Here is a 16,241-nt window from a genome sequence, read left to right on the forward strand (position 1 = left end):
ATGGCATCACCAGCCAGAAGTGACCTGCTCTGGTTATACAAGCCCCCAGGGAGTAGCCCCAAATGATAATGGATAAAGATACTGGAAATACTCTCAGCAGCAGTATGGGCAGCCAAATATGTGACATCCAGGTCGGCTATTTCCTCTACTGCCAAGTTAGTCAACAAACTAATGCTGGCCATTTTTCCTCGTCCTTCAATTTACTTGACGATCTCTCTGAGCCTCACAGAATATATTCTGAGGCAGAGACCATTTAGAATGTCCTGCATGTTTCTTCCTCTTTCCCTCCTTTCTAATTAGATTTTCAGCCAGCTGTCCTGTTTCCCCTCCAGTATTATATATCACATAAGAAGGACACCGGCTATTTATCATTGTTTAGTTCACAGATCCCAGGCTGATGGCTAGCAGCACCACATGAACCTGAAGGAAACTACAGAGCAGGACAGTTTGGACTCTGGATAGCTATCATCAACATCATTGTCACTGTTTGAAATGAGGGCAGGGCACGGAGACTGTTCATCTTTAAATGTAGAAGATGCTGCTGAGCAGCTAAGGCGAAGACTGGGGTGGATAACTCTTTTCCAGCATCCATCTGCACACCCCTTCCCTCCTCTGCAAACTCTTCCCAGTCACTCTCTGTTGGGCACCTTATGTGAACTATGAGGGAGGGGCCATCTTCCATCAAGTGCAGGGAGAAGCAAAGACAGCTGATTTACAGAAAGAGATGAAGTGACACACAAAACAACCTGTAGGGGGCAAGGGTGGGGGGGGGGAAGGGGAGGCGGAAGGGAGGTGGGGAAAGATAAAAGAGGAGAGAGGAGAGTGGAAAAGAGGGAAGGGACAGGTACACCCAAAGAGAAAAAAGCATCTTTGGTTTCCAACCACTCTGCAGTTCCTGGTTCCACCAGAACTTCAGCACTGCCTGCCTTCTCTGCCCTAGACTGGTAAATAAATCCTCCTTTTTTTTTCCTTTTTTTAAAGATTTTATTTATTTATTTGACAGAGAGAGACACAACAAGAGAGGGAACACTAGCAGGGGGAGTGGGAGATGGAGAAGCAGGCTTCCCACAGAGCAGGAAGCCCAGATGGTGCCAGGCTGGATCCCAGGACCCTGGGATCATGACCTGAGCCGAAGGCAGACACCCAACGACTGAGCAAACAGGCGCCCCTTAAATCCTCCCTTTTTATTAAGCTTTGACCAGCAACATTTATAAAAGTCTAATGGAAGTCTTGGAAACATTTTCATCAACAAAAAACCTTGGAAGAGAATAAACTATATAGAGATGTTACTATGCAAAATGAAGAGGATACTGCAGGTTAAAAAAAAAATGTTTTTTCTTAAATTTAATTTCAACATTCAGTCTCCGCAACCAATCCCTGAACCTAATGCATTCATTTATACAGCTGAGGCTCAGGCCTGCTTGTTTCAAAGCTCCACAGGTGTTAAAAAAGCTCCATGCTCTGAGACATTAAAACTCCTACACTTACCAATATGATTACCCTTTTTACCTACTATAATGGTTCTCTGTATAAACTAATATAGAGCATAAAATGCACTAATGTACCATTCTTTTTGAAACAACAGAAGGGAAAATAGCAGGTATTACGCAAATTATAACCCATTCTCCCTTTAGATCAGAATCACCAATGCGTCCTTTTGCTGAGGTCCACCGTACCAGCCAGGTGAACAGTCAACATCCTTCCCCACTCCAACCCTCGCGGAAAAAAACAATAAATATACAAAACTGAATATTTTACCAGATTCTTCTTATTTCAAAAAAGTAACCCTAACACCATACGTCTGTTACGCAAAAGGACTGCCTTTAATTTCAAGTTCACATTCATCTCTACTTTGACTTTTCTTTTAAATCAGGGTTTCCGTCCTTAAATATTCCATTTCTGTCGCCAGTAACTCAGCGATCCATAAAAAATAAAGCCTATTCGTTGACCACCGTTTAGTTTCAATTGAGGACTCTGAAGGATATCAGCCCAGGGAAAAACATCTTTTCCGTTCTACCCCCAGCACACCCATTGTCAAGCCTCTACTATACAAAGATATCAACAATAAAGTTGTGACCTTGTTCTCAGACTAGAAAGAAAAATGCTTTCCCTCGAGCAAAACGAGTTCACAAACAAACCTCATGACAACACGGCCTTTGCGGGTGTCTTAACCACAGCACTGAGAAAATATCAAGGTTTAAGGTCGATTATTAAAGGCAGCGCTCCCCAGAGACCACGCTTCTCTTCAAGAGGAAGCACTGGTAGGAGAAAGGGGCCTTTCTTGTGACAGATCTCACTAAACGGTAGCATCAGCCATAAGAGAGAGGATTCCTAAACGCAACTTCACGTTTCAGAAAACAGGCTCCCACCAAGTGAGTAACGTGTAGACTTCTGAATCGCCACACACACGCACACACACACACACAAACACACACACACCCCATGAAGGTGGAAAAGCAAATCACGCTTCCCACTTCAGCCCTTACACCAGAAAGTCGGGTCCCCACGAGCCCCTCCCGACGGCGGCCCCCGCCCCACGCCAGGTGTGCGGACCCCCCGCGGGACCCACCGGCCGCTCGCCGGGGCCCCAGGCCCGCCGCCCCCGCGCGGCCCAGGCGTCCTCCGCCGCCTGGCTCCCCTCCCCCGCCCGCGACGGCCCGGGCGGGCGCCTGCTCGCACTCGGGCCGGGGCTCCCGGCTCCGACAACCGGTCCCAGCGAAACAAGAAGGTGGCGGCCGGCGACGCTGCGGGTTCCCCGCCTCCCCTCCCCTCCCCCGCGGCCTCTACTCCCCACTCCCGCGCCCCCGCTTACCCTCAACTCCTCGAAATCCGCCATTTTACACCACCCGCGGGCACCGCCGCCGATGCCGCCACAGCACCCCCTCCCGCTGCCGCCAACGACGCCGCCGCCACCACGGCCGCCGCCGCCGCCTCCAGCACCATCCTGCACTGGGCGCCGCTGAAGACGCCGCGGCCGCCGCCGCCGCCGCCGCTGCCGCCGGACCTGTCACGTGACCGGCGCGGGAGCTCCGCCCCCAGCGCGCGCGGGCCCCGCCCTCCGGCGCCCACCGGGCCCACACGGCCCACCACCTTCCGCCCACGTCTTCCGCCCGGGCTCGCGGCGCGCCGCGTTAGCTGCGCGTCAGCTCCCGCCCTCTCCCGCGGCCTGCCGGCCTCCCGCACGCCTTTAGGCGCCGGGCCTGTGACGGTGCCCTCTGTCCCGCGCGGTGCCTGCCTCCCCTGGAAGCGCCGGCGCGACTGCGGCGTTACCCGCCGGCCTGGAGGAGGGCCTGGCCCGGGGGAGCGGCGAAGACGACGAAGAGGTGGCCGGGACTCCTGACAGCAACATTTCGGGAAAATTCTAACGGTGCTCTTCCACACGGTGGCTGTAGCTGGAGGAAAGCAGCCGCACATAAAACCATCCCCAGAGTAGTGGCGGAACAATCTAAATGTGGGTGTTGGGTAAGCTATTGTTCCGGTCTAATGGAGCAGGATGGGTGAGACCTCTTTGGTTTGGGAATATCGTCCGCGTACTAACCCGGCTGATTTCCTTCTGACTTTGAAGGGCGCCTGAATGTCATGGAGTGCGGAGTTGAGAGAGTTGGGCGGTGGAACTGGGGAGCCGTGAAATAAGAGAGGGAAAACAGAGTGCTCGGGAGAACCCTGGTTTTTTTAAAAAGCCGAAGGGTCAGGGAAATCAGATAGCTGGGAAAGATGAAATGCCAAGGGCAGAAGAGATGGAAGGGTGCTGGATGGCACCGCCGACGTGCTGATAAAGGTTGGGAGAAGATGCTGAGTCAAGCTGCTCAGAAAATTCCACCGGACCAAGGCCAGGGTTCAGATTTCCTTGAAGAGGGGGATGAAACCCACCCACGAAAGAACTTTAAAACAATACGATTCGCAAGGTCCTGTTTGATTTGGTTCCTACCTACTGCCTCTTCCCAGCCCTGTTTGTTTCATGAATAAAAGAATGAATGAACAATATCTAGTTTCCAGTGCTGGCTCTCGACCATTAACTTTGTGGTCTTAGCTTGGCTTAATCTTAGCTTATTCTCCTTTGGCCTTGATTTACACGTCAGTGGAGTTTAACATTGTTCAGCAGTAATTAAATGAAGGCCACTGTGAACTGGGAGCTTTGAAGGGAATATAATACAACCCTTGCACCAGGAAGCTTACAAGACCTAAATGGGACCAAGATGAACACAAACTAAGCGGGGCATGGCCTCACTGAGACTTGTTTGTAGTATTCATTGTAGGGCTGGGTAGGTTTGACTGCAGAGTTCTAACTGCTGCCTCAGATCATAACCCAATCATAACATGTCCCATGTCCTCCTTGCCACAGTAATTACATCAGAGCTGAACCTGTAAATGCAACTACAGCTACAGGGCGTTTCCAGGCTTTGCCAATTAAATCAAGTATGGGCCCATTTATTCAGTGATTAGAGGTGAGAGATGAGGAGACCGTCTAGCTTGTGGAGTGTTATAACCATTTTGCTAAAATGAGGGGCCAGCCTGAGAACCAACCCATCTCATGGGTAAGAATCTCCCCCAAAATTCCAGAATTAACTTTGACACCCCCCCCCAACCTCTTGACTTGTCAGTTTTCTTAAGCCAATGCCTTTCTGTTACTGTTTTAGATAGTTTTCCATAGGTTTTCTATTAGTAGCACCTGAAATAGAATGCTACCTTGTCTGCCTGCACCAGATTACTAATTTGGCATCTTTTCTAAACTACTCTAACATTCATTCAATGTTTGTTTAGTGGAAAGCCTGAGTAGTAAAGAGTGAAGGGGATGCTTGCCTCTTTACTGTCACGAACAGGCCAGCTCTGGTCTAAATTTGTATATCCTACTCTTGAGATAGAAATCTCTGCACTTAGTTGAATCTAACTTCCTTATAGTGTGGCATGAAATGTTCTTATAGCAGAGTTGGGGAGGAGGGAGGTATAATAATCTCACCACCACTTTAAACCACATACCAAAGTACCACTTCTAGCCACACACAAAGAGAACTATTCACCCAGAAGAATTCCATTAAATACCATTTTCTCAATACATTTTCTTTTTTTTTTTAAGGTTTTATTTTTGAGTATTCTCTATACCCAAAGTGGGGATTGAATTTACAACACCAAGATCAAGAGTCACACACTCCACAGACTGCGTCAGCCAGGCATCCTCCTCATGACATTATCTATGATAAAATGTGTTAACACTTTTTATAGATTGAGATTCTAGGCAATCACCTGACTGTTCCACCCCTTAGCCTAGCTCCAGTTAAAAAACATCAGTATTTAGGGGCGCCTGGGTGGTTCAGTGGGTTAAGCCTCTGACTTTGGCTCAGGTCATGAACTCAGGGTCCTGGAATCGAGTCCCACATGGGGCTCTCTGCTCGGCAGGGAGCCTGCTTTCTCCTCTCTCTCTGCCTGCCTCTCTGCCTACTTGTGATCTCTGTCTGCCAAATAAATAACGTCTTTAAAAAAAAAATCAGTATTTAATAAAACTGTTCCAAGATTACACTACATGAAGTCAAAGTCTTGGGAGTGACTTTTCCATTTATTAGCTATGTAACTTTAGCAAAGTCAATTTTCTAATACATAAAACAAATGATTATTCCTGAACTCAGAATGCTGAAGGATTAAATGAGATAAAGTATATAACTATATGAACTTTTAAAGTGATAGATGATAAATCTTTTATACCTAAACAGCTGATAAACATCAAAAAAAAAAGTATAATTAAGAGGCACTCAAAATATACCCATATGATATACCCTAATATCTTTGGAAAGGACTCAACCTAGTAGGACCATGCATGAAATTTTGAATTCAGTTCTAAGTACATGTCTTATTCTTTTCCTTCCTATCTCTGAACCAACAATTCTCTCTGATCTCAACATCTCTCTTTTTTCTTTTTTTTTTTTTAAAGATTTTATTTATTTATTTGACAAAGAGAGAGAGAGCACAAGCAGGGAGAGCAGCAGGCAGAGGGAGAGAGAGAAGCAGGCTCCCAGCTGAACAAGGAGCCTGACTCGAGATTCAATCCCAGGACCCTGGGATCATGACCTGAACCGAAGGCAACGGCCTAACCAACTGAGCCACCCAGGCATCCCAACATCTCTCTTTCTCACTGATTTCTTCCTCTCTCCATATAATCATTTTCAAACCTCCTATAGTACCAAGACACCTTTCTTCCTTTGCCTGCCATACATCTTTTTTTAATAACATTCTTCAGTCCTTTACACTTTTCCAATAGTGTTTGGCCTTAACCTTTACTGAAACTACTATCAAGGAAACTGAACAATGAATTTATCTTTTATTTTATATCCCCAACTTCTTATTCTGAAATTTTTAAACACCAAGAAAAAAAGCATAATACAATGAACATCTGTATATATTCTAACTAGATTCAGTAATTATTGATATTTGAACAATTTTTATTGATCTAATTTACATACAATTAAATCCTTATATCTTAAGTAAATTCTTCAATTAGTTTTTTTTTTTTAAGATTTTATTTATTTGACAGACAGAGATCACAAGTAGGCAGAGAGGCAGGCAGAGAGAGAGGAGGAAGCAGGCTCCCTGCTGAGCAGAAAGCCCGATGTGGGGCTCGATCCCAGGACCCTGGGATCATGACCTGAGCCAAAGGCAGAGGCTTTAACCCACTGAGCCACCCAGGCGCCCCTTCAATTAGTTTTGAAAAATGCTTATCAAGATCCAGAACATGGCCGTTACCCCAGAAAGTTCCAAGTTCCTTCTTGCCCCATCCCAGTCAAGGCCCCCACAAGAAGCAACCAATGATCTGATTTCTAATAATAGTCCCGCATCGGGCTCTCTGCTCAGCAGGGAGCCTGCTTCCTCCTCTCTCTCTGCCTGCCTCTCTGCCTACTTGTGATCTCTCTCTGTCAAATAAATAAATAAAATCTTTAAAAAAAAAAAAAGAAAGAAAGAAAAGAACCAGAACATATGTCGGAAGGCTATTTTTAAAAAATATTTGTATGATAAAGAGTTGGGTAGGGGTAGCAGGAGAGAATCCTGGAACAGACCCCCCCCCCCATCACTGAGCATGGAGCCCAATTTGGGGCTCGATCCCATGACCCATAAGACCACAACCCCAGGGCACCTGGGTGGCTCAGTGGGTTGAGCCGCTGCCTTCGGCTCAGGTCATGATCTCAGGGTCCTGGGATCAAGTCCCGCATCGGGCTCTCTGCTCAGCGGGGAGCCTGCTTCCCTCTCTCTCTCTGCCTGCCTCTCCATCTACTTGTGATTTCTCTCTGTCAAATAAATAAATAAAATTTAAAAAAAAAAAAAAAGACCACAACCCCAGCCAAAACCAAGAGTGAGACACTCAACCGAGTCACCCATGCACCCCAGAAGTCTATTTAGAATGAAGCACAGAGAAAACAAAACCAAAAAAAGATTAAAACAAAAAAAAAAGGAAAAATGCGTCAGAAAATATCGGAGACATAATTTGAAGCCTAGCAGATGATGTTGAAAAGGTACAATAAATGTTTAACTGGAATCCTCAAAGAAGAAGAAAGCCAGAATGAGGCAGAAGTATTATGTGAAGAGATAAAATCCGAGATTTTCTAGATTGATGGAAGAAAACTAGATAAACTGATAACAAAACCCTTTGCTGTCCTGAATGGGTACTTGACTTTCAGTTAACGCTCTAGCTTTGTTCACTGGAAGGGTGATAGAGGGCTATAATGAACAACAACACAAACAAACAAGCAAAAACACGTCTGACTGGCAAATTGCCTCTCAATCAGGAGGAACTTAGTATGAATTATAAATACCTGATGGGGAGGCCATACTTGGGACTTTCCTGAGAGAGTTCAATACACCAGTAAAATACAGCAATTTTCAGTTTGTATGCAACTGAGGCATCACCCTCAGGTATTATACAGAACTATCGTGAGAAATAGAATAAATCTGTAAGTATAGTGAAGCATTTTACCATGCCTATCTTAGTAATTGATTTAAAAAAAAAAGACAAAAAAATCATTAAAGATATAGATTTTTGTTACAACATAATTAACAAACTTGACCGAGTGACTCTAATGTGCAGAAAATACATTATTTCAAGCACATATGGAACATTTACAAAAATGACATACAATGACAGTAGAGCAAGTCTCAACAATTATAAAAATTATAATAAACTACACATAACATTTACCGTCTTCACCATTTATTTTTTAGATTTGTATTTATTTATTTATCTGACAGACAGAGTTTACAAGAAGGCAGAGCGGCAGGCAAAGAGAGAGGGGGAATCAGGCTCCCCACTGAGCAGAGAGCCCAATGTAGGGCTGGATCCCTGGACCCTGAGATCATGACCTGAGCCAAAGGTAGAGGCTTTAACCCACTGAGCCACCCAGGCACCCCTACCGTCTTAACCATTTTAAGTGTACAGTTTGCTGCCCTTAAGAATAGTCACACTGAGGGGCGCCTGGGTGGCTCATTCAGTTAAGCATCTAACTTTGACTCAGGTCACAAGCTCAGGGTCCTGGGATCCAGCCCTACGTCTGACTCCCTGCTTAGTGGGGGGTCTGTTTGTCCCTTTCCCTCTGCCCCTCCCCCTGCTCATGCTCTCTCTTTCTCTCAAATAAATAAATAAAATTGTAAAAAAAAAAAAAAAAAAAAAAGCATGATCATACTGGGGACACTTGTGTGGCTCAGTCAGTTAAGCAGCTGACTCTTGATCTCAGCTCAGATCTTGATCTCAGGGCTGTGAGTTCAAGCTCCACATTGAGCATAGAGCCTACTTTAAAAAAAAAGAAAAAGAAAAAAGATAGACTAGTCATACCGTTGTACAACTGTCATCACTATCCATCTTCAGAACTCTTTTTTCTTCCCAAACTGAAACTCTTTACTCATTTAAAAATAACTCCATTCTCCTCTACCTTTAACCCCTGGCAACCACCATTCTGCTTTTCCCGTGGAATTTACAGCATTTTTGTTTGTGACTAGCTTATTTCCTTTAGCATAGTGTCTTCAGAGTTCATCCATGTTGTAGCATATGACAGAATTTTCTTCCTTTTTGAGGCTGAACAATATTCCTTTGTATGTATATACAATATTTTGTTTATCCATTTTTCTATCAATGAACAGTTTAGGTATATCTTAGTGATTTGGGGCTACTGAAACAAAATATTACACACTAGATAGCTTGAACATTTCTTTTCCCACAGTTCTGGAGGCTGGGAAGTCCAAGATCAAGGTGCCAGAAGATTTGGTGTCTGAGGAGGGCCCTCTTCCTGGTTTGCAGATGTTTTCCTTTTTGCTGTATTCTTACATAGTGGGAATACAGAGCTCTAGTGTCTTCATCTTTTTATAAGGGCATTAATTCCATTATAGGGCCTCCACCCTCTCAACTCAGCTAAACCCACCCTTTCAACTCAGCTAAACCCAGATACCATCACAGCGGGAATTAGAGCTTTAACAGATGGGTATTGGGGAAGTGAGGGGGACAAAGACATTCTGTCCATAACAGGTTGTTTCCACCTTTTGGCTATGTGAATAATGCTGCCATTTACATGGGTATAGGGGTGCCTCTTTGAGACTCTAATTTCAATTTTTTTGAGGATCTACTCAGAAGTGGGATGCTGGGGTATATGGTAATTCTGTTTTTATATTTTGAGGAACTGCCATACCATTTTCAAAAGTGACTGCATCGTTTTCCATTCCCACCAGCAATGCACAAGAGTTCCAAATAATCTCCATCCACATGAACACCTGTTATTTTCTGTTTTTCAATAGTCACCGTCTTAATAGGAGCAAGCTGGTATCTTATGGTTTTGATTTATATTTCCCTAATGATTATTAATTTTGAGTGTCTTTTCAATGTTTATTGGCCACATGTATATCTTCTTTGAAGAAATGTCTACTTGAATCCTTTACCAATTTTTAAAATCAGGTTGTTTTGTTGTTGTTGAGTTTCACTAAATTTAAGAGGATTAAAATCTTACAGATTATGATCTGTGCACAATTATGGTAGAAATCGGTAAGAGATAACTAGAAAATCACCACGGTTTTGGAAATTAAGAATACCCTTCTAAATAACCTATGAGTCAAAGAAAAAAAATCACTATGAAAATTTAAAAACCACCTGAATGAAAATACAACATACCAAAATCTGTGAGTTGTACCTAAAATCACAGTTACAGGCAAATTTATAACCTTAAACTTACATGTTAGAAAAGAAAAAAGATTGGCAATCAGTTGACCTAAACAACTTTAAGTAACAGAATAGAAAAATATCCAAGGAAGTTAAGAAGAAAGACACACTAAGCATAATACAAAAAACTGATGAAGGGGAAAACTTACATATAATTTGTACACAATGCTTGACATTTCCTCAAAAATTACCAGACATGCCAGAAAACAGGATCAAATGACTAAAAACCAAAAAGGAGATTTGTGACAATAGTTTGCACCCTTGATGTGATGTCATGAGAATGGCACTTTACTTCTGCAGTCTTCCTCCTAAAAACCCATAACTCCAGTTTAAAGAAGAGAAAAACATCAGACAAATCTCAGTTGTTGGACATTCTACAAATTAATTGACCAGAATTCCTTAAAAATGTCAAGGTCATCAAAAACAAGGTAAGGCAGAGGAACAGAGCCAAGGAGAGCCTAAAGAGATCTAACAACTAAATATGATGTGGCTGAGATCCTGCTACAGAAGGACATTAGGCAAGAACTAAGGTAATCTGAAAAATTCATACCAAAGTATGAATTTTAGTTAATAATAATGTATCAATATCTGTTCAATAATTATGACATATGTATCATATAAACACAAGGTGTTAATAATAAGGGAAACAGGTATATGTGAGCTCTGTACTATAAGCACAACTGGAATCTAAATTTTATTTATCACAAAAATGATAAATTATATTTGATAAATAAAATGTTCATCATTCAAAATTATATTTTCCAAAGATAAAAAAAGAAAATTTAATTTTTATTTTATTTTCATCTTTTTATTTTTGGGGTATTAGTTTTTTTTAAGATTTTATTTATTTGTTTGACACAGAGAGAGAGAGAGATCACAAGTTGGCAGAGAGGCAGGCAGAGAGAGAGGGGGAAGCAGGCTCCCCACCAAGCAGAGAGCCCGATGTAGGGCTTGATTCCAGGACCCTGAGATCATGATGTGGGCCAAAGGCAGAGGCTTAACCCACTGAGCCACCCAGGTGCCCCAGGGTATTGGATTTTTAAATAACAATTTCAACCTTTATTTTGTTATATTAATTGTATTTTTATTTCTCATAAGTAAGTTAAACAGTTTTACTTTTTAATTTTTTAAATATTTTATTTATTTATGGGGGGGGAGAGAACATGAATGGGGGGGAGGGGCAAAGGGAGAGAGAGAATCTCAAGTAGACTCTGCCCTGAGCACAGAGCCTAACTAGGGCCTCAATCTCTTGACCCTGAGATCTTGACCGAAATCAAGAGCTGGGCACTTAATCAAATGAGCCACTCAGGCTCTCCTAAACCCTGGTTGAAATGCTATTTAATTCCCTTTTAATCCCTAGTGTTCATCCCATTTTATCTTCTTTTTTAAGATTTTATTAAGTTTTTAATTTCAATTCCAATATAGTTAACATACAGTGTTATACTAGTTCTCAGGTGTACAATATAGCGATGCAGCAATTCTATATATCAATCAGGGCTCATCACAACAAGTGCACTTTTGAATTCCCATCACTATTTCACCCATTTCCCCTACCCTCCTCTCCTCTGGGGACCATCAATTTGTTCTCCATAATTAAGAGTCTGTTTCTCAGTTTTTCTCTGTTTTTTTTTTTTTTCTTAAATTCCACACATAAGTGAATTCATATGGTATTTGTCTCTCTCTGATTTATTTCACCTAGCATAATACCCTCCAAGTCCATAAATGGTTTTGTAAATGGCAAGATTTCATATTTTTATGTTTCACTGTATGTATGCGTGTGTGTGTGTGTGTGTGTGTGTGTGTGTGTACCACATCTTCTTTATCCATTCACCTATTGATGGACACTTGGGTTGCTTCCATAATTTGGCTATTGAAAATAATACTGCAAAAACATAGAAGTGCAACTTTTTTCAACTTAGTGTTTTGTATTCTTTGGGTAAATACCTGGTAGTGTGATTATTGGATCATGGGGTAATCCTATTTTTAATTTTTTGAGCAAATTCCATACTGTTTCCCACAGAGGCTGGGTTGCACCAGTTTGCTGACACTTCAGCCTTTAAGTGATTGTAAAAATGTGAAATTTCTTTTCAGTTGTATCCACAAGAATTTGAAGACATTGTCATTAAAATGTCTCAATCAGGGAGTATAGACATTTCAAGCACTAAATCTGCTATGAAAGATCTCTCAAACATTTTGTTAACTTTTTTAGGAAGTTTTATGCAAGTTTAATACATTGTGTTTTCCGTAATGCTTTACTATTCTATTTTTTTCTTTGAAGAAAACAGTAATGAGCCTTTTTTTTTTTTACTTTTCACCAAGGCTGTTGAGGTCCCTGAAGTCTTTATATAGCCCATAAGTCCTTTCTAGTTCAACAACATGCCACAGAAATGTTATCACTTTCTTCATGAGCTATGACCTCAAAAAGGCTAGGAAGTATTCACCTAGAGAAACTCTTATATCCTCACATGTGTGGTGGGAGATATGTATAAGGGTATTCATGACATTACTGTTTGTAATAGTGAAACACTGAAAAAACTTATCTTGTCCATCAAGAGAATGGGTATATACATTGTGTTAGATGCCTGAAAAAGAATGCTATGTGTATAGAATAAGAAAAAAATGAATAAGCCAGAGTTACATTCTCAAAACAATATGGAAGGAAAAAAATTAAGTCAGAAAAAAGTTATATATCCTTTCTACAAATTTTTCCAAAGTATGAAACAATGGTATATACTTATGGATATATACATATGTGATAGAAGTTCAACAACATGCTTGTGAATGCCAAATACCAACACCAGGACAGTGGGTACCTCTGAGAAGGGAATGGGATCTGTGGGGTATTCTGGGAGATTCTATATTTATAAAGATTTTTCTTAAAACAAACAAACATACCCGAAGCAAATGTGGCAGAGTGTTAAGCTATGACAGATTTGGAAGGTAGATATACCAACCTACTTTTCTTTATGTTTGTGTGCTTGAAACATTTCATAATAAGACAAAACACAAAATACATCCTAAATCTGATCATTCTTTCCAACTTCCTGGCCCCTCAGCCTGAATGACTAGAGTAGCCTCCTGTCTTGTTTCTTTGCTTTCTATCTTGTCCCACTACAATTATTCTCCACACAACAGCCAGTAAGGCATTTTATAAATATAAATCTGCTCTCACCAGCCCCCGATGCAAAAACCTTTCCGTGGGTTTATATGACTCTAAACATAAAAATTAAGCACCTTACCATAGCCCACTGGCCCTAGTCTCATCTCCAACACTTAGCTCTTAGTCTTCCTCCACTATCATTATTTACTGCCTCAAACTGTTTTATTTTTCTTTTGGATCTTCTCACAACCTCAGATTATATTCATTCATGGTTTAAGGCTACAATTATTCCCAGAGTCTCCAGCTTCCACTAGAATATAAATTCCTTGAAAAGTGGGAATGTTAAGCTCTGCTGTATCCCTATTGCTAAGAATATTGCTTGACTCATTAAATGTGACGTATTTTTTTTTTTGGAGGAATGAATAACTGATTTCTTTTTCATTCAAAAAGAAGAAGAATGACACTTCAGTGGTTTAAAAAAAGGTATAATCAAACGCATGGAAACTGAAAATTACAGGGTATGCCGTCAACAATGACAACAGCTAAGACTCATTAAGCACTCATTATGTACCAGGCATTGCCAAGCACTGGGACCACATACTTCTTGGGGAGCATGTCAGCCTTCCTCTCCTTCTCATAGGCCCCCAAAACCTATTTGTGACGTGGAAGCCTCCTCCCTAGTCACAGCTTATTGGATCCATATCAAACACTGGGGAAGAAAAGCCCATCTGTTAGCCAGGAGGAAGCAATCAGATTTTTTTCTTGAAAATTGTGCTGAGAGTCATCCAGGCTGAACAAGTCTGAAGATGAGTCATGTTGATGGCAGGACGTTTTTGAGTGAAGGGGACAGCTGTTGAGGTCCCTGAAGCTACAGTTGTATCTGCCCTTTCTGGACCATGTTGCTCAACATTTCCTGGTTTTTTTTTTTTTTTTTTTTTTTTTTTTAAAGATTTTATTTATTTATTTGTCAGAGAGAGACACAGCAAGAGAGGGAACACAAGCAGGGGGAGTGGGAGAGGGAGAAGCAGGATTCCTGCTGAGCAGGTAGCCTAATGCGGGGTTCCATCCCAGGATCCTGGGATCATGACCTGAGCCAAAGGCAGATGCCCAACAACTGAGCCACCCTGGCATCCCTATTTCCTGCGCTTAAAGACATAGTTACCCCTCTGTCGTTCCATGACACCCAGTTCCTTTGTTTTTAAAATTAGCGTCTACTTAAAATTAAGTCTCTTTGTTTTGTTGATGATTCGTCCTAAAAACAGAGAAATCAACCATCTCTTCATCAAGGAAACTTAACTCAAACAGTGTTTCCCACGTGTGGTCTCATTTAATTCTTGTAACATTATGAGAGAGTATTACTAGCCCCATTTTCCAGACGAGGAGACAAGGCTTGAAAAGGTCCAAAAATATTCCTGAAATCACAGAGCACTGAAGTTTCCAATCCTGGCTGTGTGATTCTGGAGAGGAGCCCGAGTCACTCCGTGTGGCTGTGGGAAGGGTAGCAGGAGGACTGTGGTGGGGATGCGGTGAGGAAATCAGATCAAATATTTTATTTTATTTATTTTTATTTTCATTTACTTTTAAAAAGTATTTATGTATTTATATGTCAGAGGGAGAGAGAGAGAGCACACAAGCAGGGGGAGCGGCAGGCCGTGGGAGAAGTAGGCTCCCAGCTGAGCAGGGAGCCACATTTGGGACTCTATCCCAAAACACTGGGATCATGACCTGAACTGAATGCAGAGAGGACTCAACTGAACCCACCAGGAATCCCAGAGCCAACATTTTAATATCACCCAGGGCGATTTAGAAAATGACGTCGAGGGCGCTTGGGTGGCTCAGTGGGTTAAGCCGCTGCCTTCGGCTCAGGTCATGGTCTCGGAGTCCTGGGATCGAGTCTCTGAGTGGAGAGCCTGCTTCCCTCTCTCTCTCTGCCTGCCTCTCCATCTACTTGTGATTTCTCTCTGTCAAATAAATAAATAAAATCTTTAAAAAAAAAAATCCACAATCTTTAAAAAAAAAAAAAAGAAAGAAAATGACGTCGACAATAGTGTGGGGGCAAAACCCAGATTTCATTCTGTTTTTGGATAAGATCCAGAAAAATTTTATTCTCACATTTCAACAATCGTTGGCAGAGAGAGATTTCTATCGACACAGAATGACTATATGATTAAAACGTTTTCTCTCCCCATTGACAGAGTTGACAGTTTTTAAAGAATGGCAGGATTTTTTTTTTTTTTTGGGAACATGAAAAATGGAGTTTTAATATATTTTCGGAGATGACTTATAGTTAGTTGACTGTCACAGTGTTTGCAATGAGGCAGGTATATTTTTTTTCATTCTCAGAAACTCCCCCTCATTCTTGAATGCCTTGAGAAGCCCTACTGAAGGTCGTGAGGAAATCCAAGGTGTTTACTTGGGGAAGTGCTAGGGGAGAGAAAGCGATGGGGATTGATGGATTAAAGTATGATTTGAAGAGAGTGATCAATAAATCAAGTTTATGGTTTAAAAACACTTAGAATTCACTTTATAGAACATCCTCGCTGGGGAATAAAGGGTATGCAGAATAGCTTGTTTTTGACAGCTGAAGTTGGACGGTGTTTTCTTTTCTTTCACACACACACATATATATATATATTTTTTAATAAACATATAATGTATTTTTATCCCCAGGGGTACAGGTCTGTGAATCACCAGGTTTACACACTTCACAGCACTCACAATAGCACATACCCTCCCCACTGTCCATAACCCCCCCCCCCTCCCCCAAACTCCCTCCCCCCAGCAACCCTCAGTTTGTTTTATGAGATTAAGAGTCACTTATGGTTTGTCTCCCTCCCAATCCCATCTTGTTTCATTCATTCTTCTCCTACCCCCTTAACCCCCCATATTGCATCTCCACTTCCTCATATCAGGGAGATCATATGATAGTTGTCTTTCTCCGATTGACTTATTTCACTAAGC

At 41.9% G+C, this 16,241-nt stretch overlaps 1 protein-coding gene across 6 annotated transcripts in view; it reads right to left on the reverse strand.

Moving 5' to 3' along the window:
- Positions 1 to 3,021, reverse strand: part of PIAS2 (protein inhibitor of activated STAT 2) — a 91,232-nt gene extending 88,211 nt beyond the window's left edge. For 3 of the 6 annotated variants that reach the window (XM_045065594.1, XM_045065589.1, XM_045065592.1), the window contains exon 1: positions 2,813 to 3,021. In XM_045065594.1, coding sequence (XP_044921529.1) covers positions 2,813 to 2,836 — 24 coding nt within the window. In that variant the 5' untranslated portion in view covers positions 2,837 to 3,021. The remainder of the gene's footprint in view (positions 1 to 2,812) is intronic. The other 3 variants (XM_045065593.1, XM_045065591.1, XM_045065595.1) reach the window with 1 other exon arrangement.
- Positions 3,022 to 16,241: the final 13,220 nt, after the last annotated feature.

Source organism: Mustela putorius, unplaced genomic scaffold (genome assembly GCF_011764305.1).
Source record: "Mustela putorius furo isolate JIRA1106 unplaced genomic scaffold, ASM1176430v1.1 tig00003858_pilon_pilon_pilon, whole genome shotgun sequence".
Lineage (NCBI taxonomy): Eukaryota > Metazoa > Chordata > Mammalia > Carnivora > Mustelidae > Mustela > Mustela putorius.